This window comes from Vitis vinifera, chromosome 2 (genome assembly GCF_030704535.1).
Source record: "Vitis vinifera cultivar Pinot Noir 40024 chromosome 2, ASM3070453v1".
Taxonomy (NCBI): domain Eukaryota; kingdom Viridiplantae; phylum Streptophyta; class Magnoliopsida; order Vitales; family Vitaceae; genus Vitis; species Vitis vinifera.
The window spans coordinates 6233782-6255925 of NC_081806.1; the positions used below are offsets into that span (position 1 = coordinate 6233782).

Genomic DNA, 22144 nt, shown 5'->3' on the forward strand with positions numbered 1-22144 from the left:
GTGTCGGCAAATCGTGTTTTGCCCCCCCAACCAAATGAGCCCTTAGTAAACTCAATCTGCGAAGCGGGTGAAGTACCTATCAAGTTCAAATTTGAACGTTAATCAAAATATGTGTACTTTTAGGCGTAAAAACTTTGGGCTGGTTGTTGGGCCATATCAGGCCCAAATTCTCAAACAACTGCACTTTGCTACCGGCCCACGCAAATCCGACCCCAGCAATCACAGCCCGAACAAATGAGAAAGCAGGACAGACAATGTACCTGTCCGCAGCGTAACATTACCCATTAGGGTTTTTAAGACTAGGTTGTGCTCACTATCGACGCTCTGCCGCATCGGCTAGGGTTTTCACTATCATTTTTCTTCCCGTAGTCATCATCGTTGCAGTGTTCTGTGAGATCTATCCATCCATCCATGGAGTTTAGCAATTTGTAGGGTTTCGTGGTTGCTGTTACGGTCGTAAACGTAGGGTTTTGTCTGAGAGTTGTTGTAGCTACAACAACAAGTAATGGCAACCACAAACCCTTTCGATCTCTTGGGCGATGACGACAACGACGACCCCTCTCAGCTTGCTTCTCATCTGCTCAAGCTCGCGCCTGCTAAGAAATCCTCAGCGCCTCCTCCTCAGGCCGCTCCTGCGCAGCAGGCTAAGCCGGCTAAGTTGCCCTCTAAGCCTCTTCCCCCGGCTCAGGCTGGTGAGCTTTTCTTAATTCGTTTAGTTTTCCTGGTTTTTGTTTTCTTTTTGTGAATAGATCTATTTGATTGTTGCGGAATTGGGGGAAATGAAGGAAAGGGGATGATTTTGAATATTGTGGTTGTTGTAGGTTTGGTTTCCAAAGAAGGGTTGATAAGTGCTGACGATGTGTGGATTCTTTGTATTTTATGGTTCTGGGATTTGTATTGTGGCTGGACTATCGGTTGCTTTTGTTTGCATGTGTTTTTGTTCAGACTTGGTGTCGGTTAAGCACTATATGTTTGCCACTAAGAATTGTAGCATTGGAGCTTATATTCCGATCATTTAACGGCGTGCTCTATTGTGTTTGGGTTTGGAATTTGTTGTGCTTGAAACTTGAATATTTGGGCTGAACTTAGAACTGTTCCGGCTGTGTATTGATTTGTTGATGCTTGGTATTTGATGTGGACGTTTTGTTTTGCATACTATTTGATGGAACAAGCCTATAGTATAAAATGGGCTCATTTATGGAAAAGTTAATTCTATACGAACAAACAGGAAAAAGGGTGTACTAAAATATTTTTTGAACTCGTGTTGTTATGGTTTCATTTCACAGCAAAGAAACCATCACCCCATTAATATCTCAAATATGCTAGCCTTGATCATCTGTATTCGATGTATAAACTCCTTATCCTAATCCCATTTACTTTCGAGTAATGGCATCGTCGCAATTGGTTGTGTATAGACAATTTTGGATGCTGATTTAGGCCGTTTTATACAGTTACTTGAATATGGCTTTTCTTTTGTTAATGGAGTCCTTGAACAAAATGAAATTTGTGAACCCAAATGCTTACATTGGAACCTTTCATTTCTGTTAGACATCTTCAATTAGCTGCCTTTTGTTAGTTTTTAATTCCCTTCCTGTTTGTTTAGCTTGTCTTTTATCTATTGCATGCTGAAAAGAGCCCTCCACTACACCCAGTTTTGGAATTTGACTGTTTAGAAACTCTTGAGGAAAAGATAAGGGTCCTTATGTTTTCCTCTGTTTTACTTTTCAAGGAAAAGGAAGGTCAGCTTGATTGTGTTTTGTTTTCAACTTAAATGAGGGATGGAGTTCTACTTTCTTTTGGTTTCCTGTTTTCCTTGTAACCAAAAGCAAAGCCATTTGACATCCTAAATTATGGAGCTTCAGCATATCATTCTAGCATTGAAGTAATGGTTATTCTCATCACTTCCTTCTCTCTGTTGTTAATTTAGTTTCTGCTTTGTGTTTTGTTGGTGATTGCACTACTGTTGCTCTGAGGATATTTCATATTCATATGGGGTTTTTCATCTATGTCTTTACTTTTTTTCCTTTTTTTGTGTGTGAACAACATATATCAGAAAGTTAAACTTCATTTTTGGCATTTTAGGTTTTACTTGAAATATTCATTTGTGTGTTACAATATGAATTGGTTTGTGGTGGAGGCATAACATCATTGGGTTTTGGTAGTTTTCTTTGAATATATGCTGTTATATTAATTATTGGTGCTTTTTCTTAAATGCTTTCTTAAATAATGAGGCACCCCCTTTTTTAATCTATGGTGTTAGAGGAATCTAAAACTAGCATATGCATTTGACTCAAGTTTCAAAATGTATGTTTGTTTTCTTTTGAACAGTGAGGGAAACAAAGAATGAAGTTGGGCGCGGAGGCGGCCGTGGCAGTGGACGTGGTTATGGACGTGGACGTGGTGGAGCTGGATTGAACAGAGACTCATTCAATAACGAAAGTACGCTTAACAACAATGATGGATTCTCTGGAGGGTACAGACCATCTGAAGAGGGCGATACAGGCAAATCCTTTGAAAGGCGTGGTTCTGGTGGACCTCGTTCTCCTTACCGTGGTGGTGGTCGTCGTGGTGGTTTTAGCAATGGAGAGGTTGGGGAGGGGGAACGTCCCCGTAGGGCATATGAACGCCGAAGTGGAACTGGGCGTGGGTTAGTTTTTCTAATTATGATGCTCATTTTTATATCTATTATATTATGATGACTTATGCTACTCATTGTCATGATTTGAATAGTTGATTTTTTATTTCTAATATACTTGGTGCTATTTTGTGCCCTTCTTGTATAGAAATGAGATTAAGCGTGATGGAGCTGGTCGAGGGAACTGGGGAACTCCTGCTGATGAGATTGCTCCGTGAGTACCTATTTTGCCAACTGCAACTTAAAGTAGTTTTAGCAATTAAGAACTTTATCATGTTCCTTCATGTGAGGTTAGCTCTATATTTATGTATTAACTTGAATTTATTTGCTCCTTTCCTAAATTAAGGGAGAATGAAGAACCTATCAATGAAACTGAGAAGAATACAAGTGCTGAGAAGCAGTTGGGAGAGGAAATTGCTGCAGATGCCAACAAGGAGAACCCTGTCAATGAATCAGAGGAGAAGGAGCCTGAGGATAAGGTAAATGTCTTCCTTGAGTATTTTGCATGTTCCACTTCAAAAAATCTTTGTTACAAAAAGTTGAGTTACAATCACCTTAGACCTACTTAGGCCTATGATTGGTAGAAGCTATCTGAAATTTCCTTCCAGCCTTTATTTGCTTAGCAAACCTACCAGGGATGATCGGTTTATTTAATCAGTAAAGGTGGAGTTCGTAAATGAAAGGAAAACTAAAGTAGGATACAGAGTAGTCTTAACTTACTATAACCATTTATGCCATTTGATCTGATTTTCTAATTTGGAAAAGACGTGTGTGATGCCAAGAGTTCAGTGTCATCTAGGTTATCAATTATATAGCCAAAGTATATGATGATAATCAGGGCTTGAATGCTTTGAAAAATGCCCAACAACAATAAAATGCTTATTTTTTTTTTCTACAAGTGTCTAATATGGTGGTTCAATCCTCAGTCCTTGGTGCCGGCATAAAACTATGCAGCAAGAAATTATGTATGTTAAAGGATGTCAAAAGAAAAATGTTTGAATAGTTGAAAATATTGGGTACTGAAATAAAATGTTTGATCATCAGCGTGTGAATAAATGAGAATTTTTCTAGATTTAAAAACTCTGGCAGCAAGAGGCTTGGGAATTCTTCTAGATTTAAAAACTCTGACAGCAAGAGGCTGGGTCCAACTTGTTATAATTGCAAAGACAGAGACTTCAGTAATTTCAATGACTTTTGTCTGGGCATGGAACAGTTTGGTGTGAACTATCTTTGCCATCATATTGTTACTATAGAATATAGTAGTGGAAGGAAAGATGCTTCTTCTAGCTAGAACTTCAGACAAAAATATTCATCTGTTGCGGATTTTGTGTTGTATTTAACATAACCTTATTTTCGATAAGAAGTTGTTAAGACTGGGAACCAACATTCATGCCTCTAGTCAAAGAGATGATCTACAACTTATGTTTTTTGAATATCTGGATAAAGATGTGACAGAATCTAGAGCAGCCTAAGATGATCTTTGAAGGCATCTTTATACAAAACTTACCCAATTTGGTAGCCTGGGCTTTGCCTCTTTAGTATTGTAGATCAAAGGGCCTATTATTATTTTCTTGAGACTGGAGTTTGACTCTTTAGTCTTTAGAAGGGCCTTATTTATGTTGATGGCTCAATGCAAGTTACCTTCAATGAGGTGCCCACCTTAGCCTGTGTGATGCAAGTAGAGTACATCTATAACATGTAACTTTTTACTGAAAGTGGTATTAGTGTACTAATTGATTTAATGAAGATGATATTATATTGGTCCTTGTACTAAAAACAAATTACAATGAACTTAACATGGGGCTTCTCCTTAGCAGGGAAAAAGGACTGGGTTATTCATCTAGAAGAACATAGTAAAATAAATATTTGAATGGCTATGTGTGCAACATGCAGGATCATATACTGCCCATGATTCAGGTATATAATATATTGCCTTTGTCTTGGGCAATATGGGTTCCAAGCTATGCTTGGAAGAAAGATGGCCTACTACCACTAACTGTTAAAATTGGCCTGTTAGTGGTGTGACTTTAGATATCTGGGTGCATGCCTTGTATAGTATTAATCTGCATTTTTAAGAATCAGAAAACCTTCTGGCATATTCATCATCCATATGATCCTAATTGGACGCACTATCCTTGATCCTTCTAATGATAGGAGATGACTCTTGAAGAGTATCAGAAAGTACTTGAGGAGAAGAGGAAGGCTCTACTTGCACTGAAGACTGAGGAGAGGAAGGTTGACGTCAAAGACTTTGAAGCCATGCAACAGCTTTCAAGCAAGAAGGATAATGATGATGTCTTCATTAAGCTGGTGAAACTCTATATCTCTTGTTGAATGTATCCTAATTTCAGTTGATGATGCTCAATGCAAGCATATTGACTGTGTTAAGTACTTGGCTCCGTCTCAGGGTTCTGAAAAGGATAAACGTAAAGAGCTTGCTGACAAAGAAGAGAGAGCCAAAAAGGTTTGTGGTTTATTAAAAAGGATAATAAATGTGATTGGTTGATGGAATCATTTCCTCTCATTTACTTTCTCTCTTTCATATTGTTCTTTTTTATTTGCTGGCATGTTTGTCCAATAGTAAAGGCACTTGTACTGGACTTTGATGAGCTTACATGTGTTGATTTTATATGCTGGGCCTGCATGATTACTGCTCTGATACAATGGAACTGGGAAACATTTTCTGCCATGGGGATTTTATGTTTGCCTGCATGGTGGATTTTCTTGTTCTCATTTCATTTTAAATACGCATTTGTGTGCCATGTGGCGACGCAAATCCATTTAAATTTGTGATCTGCACTTGAATTGAATCTTGCATTGAAGTTTGGCTTTAAAGCATTGATTTCTATATCTACCCTTCAAATGAATGAATTTTATTATTATCATTTTGGTGTTTTATGGGAATTTGATAATAGGTCATTTTGTGTCACTAAAATTTTACTTTATGCTCTTTCATTGAACTGAAACCTTGATTTGTGGGGCAATGACCTGGTGTAGATGCTCACCAATAAAAAAAAAACAAAAAAAATGACCTGGTGTAGATGCTGAAGCAATATATTTCATTCCAATTTTGTTGATGATATGTTTGATTGCTTGTTTGGTTGTAGTCTGTCAGCATAAATGAGTTCCTGAAGCCAGCTGAAGGGGAGAGGTACTATGGTGGTCGTGGTAGGGGTCGTGGCCGTGGTACAAGAGGAGGATTTGCAGGCAACACCTACAGCAATGTGGCTGCTCCATCCATTGAAGATCCTGGGCAGTTCCCTACATTGGGTGGCAAGTGAGATGTCAGCTCTTGCAGCCTGCTGCTCCTGCTCGATGTCTCTTTGGTTTCTGCTTGTTTGGGAATTCGTTCTTGTGATAGGGAGTGGCAGGATATCAACAGGAATAAAGGCATTTCCTGTATTAAAATTTAAAACCATTTTAACCGTTGTCTTTTTTGAGTGTAAATTTTAGATGTTTCTCCATAGGCTTACTGCCTATGGTTTCCTTGACTTTTGACATGCATGCTTACATCTTTTCCTTTTTTCCTTTTCTTTTTCCCTTTAAAATTAGGGCATATGGGCTGTTTTCATATCTTGGAATTAATGGCTTCAGTTTTGATTTTGGAGTTAGATTTGGAACAAATTTTTGTTTCCTTAATCTGATTTTTGCCTGTGGGATGTTTGAACTTGGTTTTGCCTATCTTGATTTTGTTGGCAAATCAAGATTGTTCGTTTGGGCAAAAAAATTTGTCATGTTTTGAAATAAAAATGATTGGGATTTTGATCAAAACCAGAGACTCATTCCCCCTTGAGTCTTGACATAATTACAGGAGGTACGTGGTGTCAATCTGTGGAGTTATTGCAGCACTGAACCTGTATTTCTTATTGCATTTGGAAGTTGGGGATGGATGTTAGCTTTAGGTTGGGAACAGGTCCTTCTTGTTTACCCGTTGAAGCTTTTTTATTCTTGCCAGATTATCGTTATTTTCTCATCAATTAATTAGGTGATGATTTTAAGTTCTACAAACGGTCTAGGCCTACTAGTGTTAATTTAGGTACTCTCTTGATAAACTGGTTACCTAATAACTATTTCGATGCCCAGTAACAAGGAGAAATTGTAGCTATGAGAAGTTGGAAATGGAAGAGCTGAAGATGTGATATTTGATAAATTACAAATATGGAAATATAAATTTGTTGGATGAATCTGATCGGTTAAATTTATTCAACGAACTGCATTTAGTTGATCTTAATAAATGATTTAGGCCAAATTGATATGGACAATTCATTGACATGATCCCGACCTGTTGAACCTATTCAAGCACTTTTAACCCATAAAATCTACTAACATGGATTTGAGATTTGTGGGGGATGATAAGAGTCGGGCAAAGCCAAAAAGTGGCAGGGGCATGAAAGAGCCTAAACAAGCGTGTGAAAGATAAGTCAGCAAAATTCATGTGGGGAAAGGAAGATGATTAAAATTAGAAGAAATCAATATCAACTCTGAATTGAATTATGAGAAGTAACCTGTGAATTTTATGGGACAAGCCACATGGATTTGAAGCTTGAAAAGCCAAAAATTTAACATTTCACACAACTCTCAAATGATCAATTGAAAATTATGAAAACAAGAACAAACAAAAATTCTAAGGGAAAAATAATCTATAGAAGCCAAAGATTAAAATCAGAAGAACTAGAGCCACAAGCGAGAAAACTACAAGAATTTGAAACTGAGTTGACTACTTGACCAGTGTTTACAAACAAGTTGGATTCAATACAATTGAAAGAACTTCCGGGGGATGAGACAATGGCTACTTTGAAGCATCAAACACATACAAACCATGCTTAAGTCTCCTTTTTCTCCTTGAACATCCTTGGAAACCTGATCTTTGACAAAACAAAAATCAGCGTAGAATTCAAAGAATACGTTGTTTTCCTGAGTAAATTTAGAGGCACTTAAAGAGATTTTTAGTTATTGAAGGAACATGCAACAAATTTTTCAAAGAAGAAATCTAGAATTGAATTGTTATGGAAAAGAAAAGTGCCCAACGTGTTGAATATGGAAATCTACTCCAGTTCCCCAAAGAAGAGTCTATCTTGTCATGTGAATTTAGACTTTGTCCCCAAGTTACTCATATCTGGAGTCACATGATTCGTTGCCCCGGAGTCGAGATATTAATTTGAATCATAAACAGATTCTAGATTGGCAAGCATAGCCACCACTGGGGCAATTGGACGAAAGCCAGTGTTAGCTCCATGAAAAGAAAGTGAACCTTGAAACAATGGTTCTGTAACTGTATTTGTAAAGAAAAGGTTCTCACAAGAGTTGGTGATATAATCATTGAATAAATTATTTTGTAGCTCAAAACTTAAGCAGGCTAATCCCAAGAAGATACTTTCTAAACACTTTTAATTATAATAACAAATGCTTCAGTTAAAAGTATTTAATAGTACTTTTTTGGGTACTTACCAAAAAATCACCATCAATCAAGTGCAACAAACCTTGACTTTTGGAAGGGATGCATTTATTAGATGAAAGGTTGATGCACCCGTTGCTCTGATGATTCATGATAACTTGACAGATTGTATAGCGGTCGTGTCGATGACGCATCATTCAAATTTTTGCCCTATCAACTTTCGATGGTAGGATAGGAGCCTACTATGATATTGACAATTGATAGAAAATTAGGGTTCGATTTTGAAGAGGGAGCTTGAGAAACGGCTACCACATCGAAAGAAAGTAGCAAGTGCGCAACCCACTTATTTATTTTCCAGTTTCATTATTTTTACCCGAGTTCTATTATTTATACTTTTATACCTTGATCTTGTTCGTTTGTACCCTTAACTTAAATTTAAATTAACCTTGACTTTTCGAAGGGATGCATTTATTAGATAAAAGGTCGATGCAGGATTTGCCCATTGCTCTGATGATTCATGATAACTTGACAGATTGTATAGTCGTCGTGCCGATGACGCATCATTCAAAATTTTGCCCTATCAACTTTTGATGGTAGGATAGAGGCCTACTATGATATTGAGTTATTAACAGTTGATAGAGAATTAGGGTTCGATTTTGCAGAGGGAGCTTGAGAAACGGCTACCACATCGAAAGAAAGTAGCAGGTGCGCAAACCACTTATTTATTTTCCAGTTTTATTATTTTTACCCGAGTCCTATTTTTATACTTTTATACCTTGATTTTGTTCGTTTGTACCATTAACTTAAATTTAAATTAACCTTGACTTTTGGAATGGATGCATTTATTAGATAAAAGGTCGATGCAGGATTTGCTCGTTGCTCTGATGATTTATGATAACTTGACAGATTATACCGTCATCATGTTGATGACGCATCATTCAAAATTTTGTCCTATCAACTTTCGATGGTAGAATAGGAGTCTACTATGATGTTGATAGTTGATAGAGAATTAGGGTTCAATTTCAGAGAGGAAGCCTGAGAAACGGCTACCACATCAAAAGAAGGTAGCAGGTGCACAAACCACTTATTTATTTTCTAGTTTCATTATTTTTACCTGAGTCCTATTTATTTATACTTTTATACCTTGGTATCGTTTATTTGTACCCCTAACTTAAATTTAAATTTTTATTTTTAAGTCTTATTATTTGTACTTTAATTCTGTTAATTTATATCTTATACCTTATTCTTATTTGTTTATACTGTTAATGACTTTGGTAGGTACAAATACACTACCTTAGCATTTCTAATAACAAAACTATAACATCACTCAATCATTTTTTAGTGAATGCATAGGATTTTTGGGTATTCATGATTAGCGGCCAAACAATTATAAAAACCCAAGGTCTCTTCCTTTTCCACCATACCATGACTGATGCTTTGTCTTCGGAACCCTGGAAACCAACCTTTCTTGCTCTTCCTTGCAATTTTCTCGCAGTCCAAACACCAAAACCGTTCTCTCTCTTTCTTCGCTATCCAAAACCCACATGTCAACCCAAACAGAGAACCATTTCTTCCCCATCCTCTGCCAAAACCGGATTCAATTCCCTCTACACCGTTTGGTCAACAGAAATCCAGTAACGTGATTTCATCAAATAGAGTGATCACCAACCACATTCGATCCGGGGATTTGAATTCTGCTCTGAGAGTTTTCGAGAGCATGACCGTTAAGACAACCGTTACATGGAATTCAATGTTGGCTGGGTATTCAAACAGGCGAGGGAAAATTAAAGTAGCTCGCCAACTGTTTGATAGAATTCCAGAACCAGACATTTTCTCATACAATATCATGTTAGCTTGTTATTTACACAACGCGGATGTAGAATCCGCAAGGCTTTTCTTTGATCAAATGCCAGTTAAGGACACGGCATCCTGGAACACCATGATATCGGGTTTTTCACAGAATGGTATGATGGACCAAGCACGCGAGTTATTTTTGGTAATGCCAGTGAGAAATAGTGTTTCTTGGAATGCCATGATATCGGGTTATGTTGAGTCAGGGGATCTGGATTTGGCAAAACAACTGTTTGAGGTAGCTCCGGTGAGGAGTGTGGTCGCATGGACTGCAATGATTACTGGATTTATGAAGTTTGGAAAGATTGAATTGGCAGAAAAATATTTCGAGGAGATGCCCATGAAAAATTTGGTGACATGGAATGCTATGATTGCAGGCTACATTGAGAATTGTCAAGCGGAAAATGGCTTGAAGCTTTTCAAACGGATGGTGGAATCTGGGTTTAGGCCAAATCCATCGAGCTTGAGCAGTGTTCTACTGGGTTGTAGTAATTTATCTGCATTGAAGTTGGGCAAACAGGTTCACCAGCTCATATGTAAATCTCCAGTCTCGTGGAACATAACTGCAGGGACTTCATTGCTTAGCATGTATTGTAAGTGCGGAGATTTAGAGGATGCATGGAAATTGTTTCTTGTGATGCCGCAAAAAGATGTTGTAACCTGGAATGCAATGATTTCTGGTTATGCTCAACATGGGGCAGGTGAAAAGGCTCTTTATTTGTTTGATAAGATGAGAGATGAGGGGATGAAACCAGATTGGATCACTTTTGTTGCAGTTTTATCAGCCTGCAACCATGCAGGATTTGTAGATCTTGGTATTGAGTATTTCAATTCAATGGTGAGGGATTATGGAGTTGAAGCTAAGCCAGACCACTATACCTGTGTGGTTGACCTCCTTGGTCGAGGTGGGAAGCTAGTTGAAGCTGTAGATTTGATAAAGAAAATGCCTTTTAAACCACATTCTGCCATATTTGGAACCCTTTTGGGTGCCTGTAGGATCCACAAGAACTTGGAGCTTGCTGAGTTTGCTGCCAAGAATTTGCTGAATCTTGATCCGGAGAGTGCAGCTGGTTACGTTCAACTTGCTAATGTTTATGCAGCAATGAACAGATGGGACCATGTTGCTATGGTTCGGCGATCAATGAAGGACAACAAGGTGATTAAAACACCTGGGTATAGTTGGATTGAGGTAAAGAGCGTGGTTCATGAGTTCAGATCAGGTGATAGGATTCACCCAGAATTGGATTTTATACATGAGAAACTAAATGAATTGGAGAGGAAGATGAGATTGGCAGGGTATGTTCCAGATCTTGAATATGCATTGCATGATGTGGGTGAAGAGCAGAAAAAACAGATACTGTTGAGGCACAGTGAGAAACTGGCAATCGCTTATGGGCTAATCCGAATGCCTTTAGGGACTCCAATTCGGGTGTTCAAGAACTTGAGAGTATGTGGAGATTGCCACTCTGCAACAAAGTACATATCAGCGATTGAAGGGAGGGTAATCATAGTGAGAGATACTACAAGGTTTCATCATTTCAGGCAGGGGGAGTGCTCTTGTGGTGATTACTGGTAGGCTTGCATAATGTAAGTACCTTGAGAAGTTTTCTCCTGCAAGTTTCAAATGGTCATAAAACTATAGAAGTATACCTTGCCTGTGAAGAATCTCTCTTGGGGACTCTTTCCTTGACAAGAAGGTGATCACTTTTCAGTCCCAAGTTGAACAAACTGCCAATTGAGAAACTGTAAAGGTGCATTTGGATGTCACACAAAGAATCACATTTATTCCATTGTGTTCCCATAGCATTTGAAGGCTCTAATCCAAGCTCCAGAATGGAGTATTTTCTGAGTATGAAGCTATCAAGCAATAATCTCATGAAATCCTAAGAATGAACTTACAAATGCTATGCAAAAAGAAATAATCTCCTTCCAATATCAATGGAATGGTTTCTTTTTCACTGGATGTCCAGAAGCTCTGTTATTGGTACATAAAGGATGATTCAGTCCAAATGACATTATATAGAATATTACATTGAAATTTTTCCTTAGCCATCTTCTGCAATGGAGTATTACTTAAATTTGGGTTTAAATTTTCCTTTTTCAATATCATTGAACGACTATTTAACCTCTTCGACTTCTTCCATACCACTGCTGCAAATGTTCACCTGCTATAGTTTTAGTCCAGTTCTTATGCTTATCCTTATAGACATTCAAAATTTCTTGAGAATTCCACCAGTCCACTGGTTGGTCCAATGTTTATTCATATGAAAGTTGTGACAAACATATGGCATGGCAGTAGCTAATCTTATTTACCATCTTTTGCCTTCAATTTTTTTTTTTTTTTTTGTTAATTAACAACCTACACTGGGTTTGGTCTTGAGAAGCATTCTTATTCTATATAGTTTGAGATGCAACCTAGCAAATTGGGGTCTCTGTTAGTTTGTTGAATATATCAATCATACAGATACATGTTTGTGAAAGCCAATAATAAGCAGAAGCATGAGTATGCCACCAGGGGGCATGCTAAATCAAGGATTTCATATAAACTCATAGATATTTTTGCTTGGTTGAATCTGAGGCAGAATTGTGTTTCTCGAAGGATTGGGATAATGTTTTGTTGTACCTTCTGTGGGCAAACTTGGAATGCTTGATTTATATGCATTATAATTGGTTTATGTGTGCTACTTTCTAAACTATTATATATATATATAAGGGAGTTGGGAGTTCGAGGACTTCTCAGTGGACCTAAGTTGTAGGGACCCTTGTTGAGACAAATAAGAAGACAAGAATTTGGCGAGGTTTTCTGAGTCTTGGATTTTTTGCAGGGATGGCCCAGCTTGAAAAGGACGAAAATGAATATAGAAAACAAGGAGGTTGTCCAAGTCTGAACCGGTCACGAAGGCGCCCACCTTCTTAAACTTTCCCATTTCAACAAATGCCGCGTAATCCCATTCAAAGTACCATCTCATCTTCTGTAGATTTGACTGCTGGTAGAAATGAGGTAGGCCAGTCGGGAAATCAACACCCCTATTACCAGGGATTTCCGGGGGATTGTCTCATTGTGAGAGATACCACAAGGGTTTCATCGTTCCAGGGAGGGTTGATCACTGGTAGGATTTGCCAAATGCAGTTAGCTCCAACAAGTTTCATCTGATTATAAGGAGGATAGCGACCATACACGGAAGTAGTGGCATATTTCAACTCCTACTGCCTCAACCGTGATCGTGTGCATCGGAGCAATTCCCCATTCAAATAAATGGTAGAAGAATCTACGTATTTTATGCCAGAGCACATTTATTGATTTATTTAAGAAATGCGTACAGCCCTTGGCCACACCAAAATGCCTAACTTAATTAGGCATATACGCATGAGAATGAGATTCAACATTCCCACTGACGCATAAAGAGCATCCAATCAAATAATCCCAGGCCGTGGCAACCTACAATTTCCATTTTGACCCACATCAAAAAGGATATCACCCTCAAACCAGAAAACTTGAGAAATTATAAACCTTTCTAGTTAGATAATAATCCACTGATGGATAGACTCTCACCTAATAAATCGAATAATAGGATCATAGGTGCCTGGTTATTTAGACTGTGATCACTGTTGCAGAAAGCGTTAACAGAATAAAGGCAATGACTGCTATTCACCGACATTCCTAATTTGTACAGACAGTTCTTTAAAATCAAATTACATTGAAAAGAATGGAAGTTTTAACAAAGTGCTGAAACTGATGAGAAACAGAAATCATGAGGAAGAGTCTTCTTCATATCAGAGCATTAAAAACAACTAATTTTACATGCCACGGAGATCAAACACAGGCATCACATCCCAACCAATACTTTTTTCCATTCAAGAAGAGCAGCAACCAGACTTCTGGTTGACGGGCTGTCCTCGGATCTGCACCGTTGGAGGCCTGGCAGTGTTCATGGCTGGTTGGCTAGCCATCCTGCAGATTCACAGCAAAAGTTATGCAAATTCAGTTAATAATCATTGAGAAAGCATAAACCAAACTTAACCAGAACTTACAGCAGATTTTATATTGTGAAAATCAAATTAAATGGACAAAAAAAATGAGTAATTTCATAAATAAGTGTAATTCTAAGCAAAAGCATGTTTTGTGTTTGACTAATTTATTCCCTAGTATGACATAGTTGTAATAATAGTGAAGTTGTGCCAATACAGTACCTGTTCTTGATCTCAGCAGCCATGGCCATGAAAGCCTGTTCTACATTGGTGGCATTTTTGGCACTTGTTTCCATGAAAGGGATTCCAATTTCATCAGCAAATGCCTGAAAATGGGAAAACAAAGGCTTTTGTGATCAGACTAGCACTCTAATTAGTAGAGAATTTTCATCCATGGAAAAACAGAAAAAGAAGAATCTTTTGAGTGTCATTATTACCTTGGCTGTCTCATAAGACACAACCTTGTTTGCTGTGAGGTCACACTTGTTTCCAACTAGAAGCTTGTTTACATTCTCACTCGCATAGCGGTCAATTTCATTCAACCATTGCTTGACATTGTTGAAGCTTTCTTGATCCGTCACATCATAAACCACCTACCAGAAAAGCAACCATATGAAACTACTTGCTTGCACAAAGGAAACTCAGAAATGGAACAATAAATGCAAAGAAAGAACTCAAAATGATTAACTCACAATAATTCCATGTGCTCCACGATAGTAGCTGCTAGTGATTGTCCTAAAACGTTCTTGCCCAGCAGTGTCCCACTGTATATCCAGAGAAAAGCAGAAGGCTTATCAAATTTGTTAACAGAACAATGGTTTAAAGCTGTTGACACTGATTCCAGAACTGCCTAACATTTTGAACGTCCACAATGTGTAAATTACAATATTCTAGGGAAAAAAAAATTAAACAGAAAAAGAGACATGACATTGCTAAAAGATGCAACTGACCAAAAAAATTACATAAATAAGTAAATAGCTATGTATGTGTGCATGTAGTATATATAAAAAAAGAAGAAGAATAAAGACTCCTACCAATTTCGACCTTTTTTCATAGAGAACTTTCAAAATGCCCAAGAAATAGCAACAGAATTACATACATATCTTGATATTTCAGTTTGCTTATGATTGAAAGCAACATTAACACTGGAAATGCAATCTATAACCTCAATAGACAAAGCAAATTATAGGCAATTCAAAAACTTACAATTTGCAGTTTGATGGTCTTTCCATCCTGTTCCACAGTGCGAATTTTCTATATCACAGAAAATAAGCATAAGATCAGTTCTATACAATTACCAAAAAATAAAAATTGAAATCAAAACCAAAGGGGGGGAAATGATTTCTTACAAAGTCAACCCCAATGGTGCTTATGTAACTCTCGAGATATGAATCATCCTGGATTAGAAAAAAAAAAAAAAAAACAAAGCATGGTTAGGAAAGAGAAGAATTCACCTGAGGAAACCCCCAACCAATGAAGCAATTACATGAATACAACACAAACAATTGAAGCACGCTTAATCACAAATGGCCTAAAAGAATTGATTTCATTTGGCAAACTTCTACATGTAGACTGAGTTGTTCATATTGAATAAAGAATTAATTGGTTAAAAGAGATGAAATAATCCTCATAACTGTGAAATTAACCTTTTCCATATTTTTGTTTGAAGAGTAACTCATTTTTGACATAAATGCCCTTAACTATTTCAAGTATTTACAATATGTTTTAAAAGAAGAGGTTATTTTTACAAGAAAACAACAAGGACATTTTTGTTAAAATGAGGCCAAAAAAAGGATGAAGGGTTAGATTTCCATAATTAAGTTTCTGATGACCCTTTTAATCAAATAACCCTTGAATAAAATATGTTAGAAAGCTAATTTTAACGAAGATGCTAATATGAGCTAAAACTACATCATATCCACCTCAAATGGACACCATTACAACTTTTCAGAAGACATGATCTTTTTCTTTTTTTCTTTTTTGATAAGCTTTTTAGAAGACATAATCTTATTTCCTTAATAGTAAAACAAAAACTGACAATTAAAGGAATTAAATAAAACCACACCAGAGGAAAGCTCATACCCAATTTGCAAAAGCCATTACAAACCATATTATTAAAAAAATGGATAGAAAAAAGAAAAAGAAAAGGAAAGGAACTAAAAGATATTCCAAAAACTTACAGCAAACCTCAGGAGGAGACATGATTTGCCAACACCAGAATCTCCAATGAGCAAAAGCTTGAAAAGGTAATCACTGCAAAAAGGTGCAAAGATGATGTTTATTTATGATCTCAAGTAAAATGGAAAAAGGATCCAAAAGAAAAAAATCTTCCTTGTATAAATAGGTCAAATTTCAACCAGAAATGAAATCAAATCAAAAAACAATAAGAAAAAAACAAGTAAAACCTATCATATTATCTGTTTTCTATCTTATTCTTCATCTTCTTCCTCCTTTTTCATGTTGTTCTCACTTTATATATGCATGTGTGTACATGCACATACCCTCATATGAATCTATAAGAGGTGAAGCCTCAATACATTTTATTTCAAAAACTAAAAAAATTAAAAAACCTTTTTTAAAAATTGTACTCCAAAACTTTAGTAACAACTGATATGCACATTTTAAGTCGTCCTACTTATTCGCTTGAATTTATTGCATTCCATGGAAAAATTGTTCCTGATACCAAATGGTTATTTGCTTCCCAACAATTTAAATGTGGATCATACTAAGTATAGTGAGCTTTCTGAACAACTTATATGCCAATTCCGTATAACAGGTAAAAGGAATGGAACTCATCAACAGATGTCAAATTAGTGTATTATTATTGTAAAAGAAATATATATATATATATATATATATATATATATATATATATACTCGATGAATTTTAAGACCAACCAGGGATCAAATTGAAATTGAATTCTGAAATCATCAATTATTCAAATCATCATATCATTTTCTACCCATAAAACTAAATGAGATACAACAAATTAAGGTTGCCATGTGCCCCACCTGCCTATGCCTTCTAGAAATGATTTGATGGATCACCTATAACATGTTCAAAAGACACTCAGCTAAACATGTGTAACCAAGCAAGGCCAACCAGGTCTCTTCAGCAATTCTAAACAAACTCCAACAATAAAATCCCTGCAATTGCATTGCAGAAAGAACTCCCAACTATGACAAACCAGAAAACTTGCTACAGAAGCCTACATCCTATTCATTCATAAAGACATAAATAACTAGTACAAGTACAACCAAATAGCTAGAATGTATGATATTATACTTTTTGTGGTGAATAAACAACAGAAAAAACAAAACCAAGATCTCGTAAATATCCCCCATATGGCTACATGACAAAGGTATCCATAGTTAACCTAGAACAAATCCGAATTCCACCATATATTTAAATCTTAATTTTCTTAACAAAGTGCATCTCCTCAATGCAATTACATGCATGCACCAATAACTCTGGCTTAGCCTGCACCTTCAAATTTATATGCATAAACACCCTGTGTTACATTCAATGTTTTTATTTTCAAAACTGATGAACACCACCGGTCCCCCCAACAAAAAAAAAAACCAGCTTTCCCCAAATTGTCAATCCACCATCAATATTCAACCCCTGAATTTTATTTTATTTTTTATTGGCTTCGATACCTTTGAATTAATCGATCAAAATTCTTAACCAAGTCAAAAAAGTTTCATGCATTTAGATGAAAAATCTTCCCACCCCACTTCGCCGGCAATCAGATAAGAGATTCACAATAAGTCCCAAAAAGAACACGATTTTAGACACGAATCAATTCATAAAAAAGCACTTTCCCGATTTCCCCAAACACAATTGACCTAAACAGGTCAATGGATCTGCAACCAAGGCCCCTAGATCTGGTCGACCAAGCCAAACCAAATTACATAACACCAACAATCATCAAAGCCAAAAACAAAAACCAAAAAACAAGCACGAAGCGAACAAATTCACAATCTCAACGCAACAAACCATCGCAGATCCATACAAGTTCCATGACAAATAAACATAATTCAAAGAAAAACAACCGATTTCAAAGGGCTCCCTATTTGGGGATAAACCGGACTTACTACTCGGGATTCATGGCTAAGTGGCGGTGAAACCGATTACACGGATATAGGTAAGGTTAGGGATGCCGGAGATTTGTGGTTTTCCGGCGAGGACGTGGCCGGAATCTGGATCGTGACGTGTGAGAGAGGGATGAGAGACGAGAGCAGGAGAGGGCTGAGAGAAAGAGAGATTTGAAGCGAAAGTCCGAATTCTAAAATGACCCGAAAATGTCGGACTCATTAATAGAAAAAGAGGTGGGGAGAGAGGTGACGTAGCCACAAGGAATTCATGCTTGCCACGTGTTGCCCACTCTTCTGCAATTACCATATTGGCCTTCCTCCTTCCGAATTTACAATTTACCCTGCCTTTTCATCCTTGAAGAAAAAATCAAAATTCTCTTAATATTATGGGAGATTTTATTTTATTTTTATTTATTAAAAGGAAAAATGTTGATTCGCATTTATGGACGTGATTTCAATGAAGAAGAAAAATTAGACCTACTATTTATTGTGCTTACGTGGAAAAGCAATTTAAGTGACATATTTTTTATTTTAATATTTTTAATTACAATTTTACACATAATCAATTATCCCCATGTTTTCATAATTATTTTATTTTTCATTATAATTAATTTTTAAATATTATTTTCATTCTTAAATTCAAATTAAAAGTTTCATATGTTGTAGATAATTTCAAGATATAAAATAAATTATCTCACTTATGTTTTAACACTTTTTTGTTTTTAAAAATATGACTTTGTTTAGTAATATGATTTTAAAATAGTTTTCTATTTTTAAAATTTTTTATTATTGTTTGATCGTTATTCTTTGAAAAATATTTTTAAAAATAAAGTAAAATAAAGAATAATTTTTAAATAATAAATAGAAATTGTTTTCATCAATTTTTAAAAATAAAAGGATAATATTAATATGTTTGAATATGTTTTTTAAAACTGTGTTTTTATTTTTTAACTTAAAATTATGTAAAAAAATAAAAAAATAAAAAAACGTGTTCAAACTAGTCCTTGCTTTTAAAAATAAAGGATTTCTAATATCTCAAAAATTTTGACCAAGTTTTTAAAATATTAGATTTCATATTTTTTGAAACTTGTTTTTTATTTTATAACTTCAAAACAGATTTTAAAAACAAATTTTAAAAAAATACGATTAAATGGACTCATATTTTCCTTTTATTTTTAAAAATTAGTAAAAACAACTTTTTTCTCTAAATTTTTTTCTCTATTTCACATTATTTTAAAATTTTGTTTAGAGAGAATAACAATTAAATAGTATTAGAAAATTTTAAAAATAGTTTTTTGTTTTTTTGTTTTTTTGTTTTAAATCGTTTTTAAATCATAAGGCCAAACAATTCTTATATTTTTAATATGAGTCTTTAAAAAAAATTATATTTTATATAAAATTATTATTATTATTATTATTATTATTATTATTATTAAAACAAATGAAGACTTTTTCATCTAAGGGGCTTTTGTGTCAAAATGCAAAATTTTGCATTATTGCTTTAATATCACATTGCTTGATAGAGTTTAAGCTTACGTGTAAATTACTAAATTAGCATTCCAAGTTGGGATGCACTTTCCCATTACCAAACACCTTTCAAATTTAAATTTTGGTGTTAATGAACTTTAGGTCAAGTGTAAATTTAGGTACGATATATGTACTTACTCCATTACTTGAACAACTTACGTTCTATAATCGAATCATCCAAGAATTCTTAGATGCAAAATAGAAAATTCTAATGCGTCACCACTCACTAGCACCCCCATTTCCACCACCACTAAATTATATCGATTGATTATGAGGGTTGGTTAATGGGTGGTGTGGATTCAAAATTTTCTCCAAGGACCTCAAAATAATTATATTTTGATTTAAATTATTTAATTAGTACAATTTGAAAAAACGTAAATTATTTAAATCGGTATTTTTATTTTAGTATTAGTTTCATATTGAAGTTAAACCAGATCAATTATATATTCAATATAATTTGTATGTATAATTTTACTTCGTTTTCAAATTAGACTAACATATATTATTTTTACAATATGAATTAGTGCATATGATATTATTGTTGACCGTCACGAATTATATCTTATATTGATTTATCCAACAAATCAACTATAATATGTATATTATTGTTCTTTTTAGTTACTTTTTAAATATATTTATGAGTTTTAACCAATTTTTATCACATCGACATTTTTTATTCAAATTTTCATCATTATTTTTTGATACTTTTATAAAATCAAATTACTGACATGCGTATTGTAAGGTGGTATTTGATTTTAAGAAACTACTAAAAAAATAAAAAATAATTTTCTTGTATTTGACTTCATTATGAAAATATGACTATATATAAGTAAAATTATTTCAAAATTTATATATTTTTAAATTATTTAATCTTAAATTAAAATAAGTGACATAATTTTAAAATAACATATAAAAATATTTCATTAATTTTATTTTCTTAATTTTTAATTTTCTTTCTATTTTTTTCTCACTTTTTTCTTAATTATTTCAAGAATCATAATAATTTTAAAAAATTAAAAAATTAATTAAGATTTTCATAGGAATTTGTAAAATAACTTTTTTATTTGTAATTTGATAAGCAACTTTGTTCTTCTTATTATCCTTATCATAATTTTTGACACAATTAAATACTAAACTTTCAACTTTAAGTCTTTAACACGCATTACTCAATCACCACGGATTAAACCTTATTAATTTCAAATAAGAAATTAAAATTAAACAGGACGCAAAAACCCAATGGGCATGACATTTTGTACGGCTGGTGAAAGGGTATTTGAGTAATTTAACATAGAAGAATTGTCCTCCACGCCCATTCGGTCTACCAAGCAGAAAAGCCAGTTGTTTCCTGGCTGCTTCTCGGCACAGACGTGTGTGCTTGAATGAGATGCGCATGGAGGACGCTTGCCTCAAACGATTGGGAGCGCGTATGCACCACAAATTTATTCAAATATTTTATTATTTTAATAAAAAATCATAATTCTGTTTTAAAGAAGATTAAATAGTCTTTATTGATAAATTGTACTTAATCATATCATTAAAGTTTGAAATAAATTTTAATAATTATAATATTTAAAAATAAAAAACTTCATAATTAAATTTAGAATCAATTTAATAGCTTTTAAAAAAAATAATTTTGAATCTAAAAGTTTTTTTTTTTAAATTAGATATTTAATAAAATTTTGAAAAATATTTTTAAGATTTTGAAAAATCTTCATTTTCAAGCTTCCACATCAAGTTGAGAATTGTAACGACCAATATCCAAATGTGTAGGTATTATTCGTTTTGAATGCAAAAAGGAATTTATCACATTTAGTAAAATATTTTTATTAAAAATACTTTGAATAAAATTTTATATTAATATTTTATATTATTAAAATATTTAAAAATAAAAGAAAATTTTCAAAAATGAGATGGCGCGTGGGGGCTAGATTACTAAGGAGAAAAGGGTGAAAAATGGGTGGGCGGAAGTTCTAGAATAATGGCGTACGGTTTGTGAGGTACGCATCCGAAGCCGTGGGGTGGGGATTCGGGAATTGGAAAGGGACTTACGGCTTTGTGTTTCTCTCGTGCCTTCACATGAAAGAAACCTTGGACCCATGGATACAATCTGATTAATGATTTGTCTCTCATGATATGATCCGTTTAAACTGATTATTTTATATCGTATTACTCGTTAGAATTAAATTTATTAACATGATTATAATCAATTTACCTTATTTAAAGTTTTAATTTCACACTTATTTGTTATTTAATTTTTTTTTAATTATAAAATATTTTAATCTTTTTATAATCGAATGTGTAAAACTTTTTTTTGTTTAGTTGTTTAATTTTTTAATTATCTTATGTGTATAATTTAAAATATATTTTTAGTTCTTATGATTTTAAATGTATAAATTTAATAAACTCGTATGGGTTAAACGGATTATAATTGTAAAAGATAATTATTTATAATAATTTTTACCAATTTATATACATGAAAACTAGGTATATAAAGAATATTATTCAAAATAATGTTACGTGTTAATTTGACATTATCATTGAGTAATAAGGGCACCGACTCTGTTTGGTAATTTGACCATTTTTGAATGAGTGGATAGTATGTAACAAATAAAAAAATGGAAGGAATCAAATCAACGATCACTCCAAATAAGTCATTTAAGAGGTTGAAT

The 22144-nt window shown here is 34.5% G+C and overlaps 3 protein-coding genes across 3 annotated transcripts; 2 read left to right on the forward strand and 1 right to left on the reverse strand.

The window, feature by feature from the left end:
- Positions 1–229: 229 nt before the first annotated feature.
- LOC100265608 (RGG repeats nuclear RNA binding protein A) lies at positions 230–6246 on the forward strand. The gene is made up of 7 exons (XM_002266015.4): positions 230–692; positions 2329–2647; positions 2784–2849; positions 2982–3114; positions 4790–4945; positions 5043–5099; positions 5743–6246. Exons 1-7 carry the CDS (start codon positions 506–508, stop codon positions 5914–5916), a joined length of 1092 nt encoding a protein of 363 aa, XP_002266051.2. The 5' UTR covers positions 230–505; the 3' UTR covers positions 5917–6246.
- A 3094-nt stretch (positions 6247–9340) lies between these two features.
- LOC100243298 (pentatricopeptide repeat-containing protein At4g16835, mitochondrial) lies at positions 9341–12011 on the forward strand. Its single transcript, XM_002265944.5, has one exon. The coding sequence runs from the start codon at positions 9463–9465 to the stop codon at positions 11455–11457; it is 1995 nt and encodes a 664-aa protein (XP_002265980.5). The 5' UTR covers positions 9341–9462; the 3' UTR covers positions 11458–12011.
- Positions 12012–13502: 1491 nt separating this feature from the next.
- LOC100248422 (GTP-binding protein YPTM2) lies at positions 13503–18179 on the reverse strand. The gene is made up of 8 exons (XM_059733955.1): positions 17949–18179; positions 16031–16103; positions 15200–15247; positions 15057–15104; positions 14543–14614; positions 14288–14443; positions 14073–14176; positions 13503–13833 (listed from the first exon to the last, which is right to left on the reverse strand). The coding sequence occupies exons 1-8, from the start codon at positions 17960–17962 to the stop codon at positions 13737–13739; spliced, it is 612 nt and encodes a 203-aa protein (XP_059589938.1). The 5' UTR covers positions 17963–18179; the 3' UTR covers positions 13503–13736.
- Positions 18180–22144: the final 3965 nt, after the last annotated feature.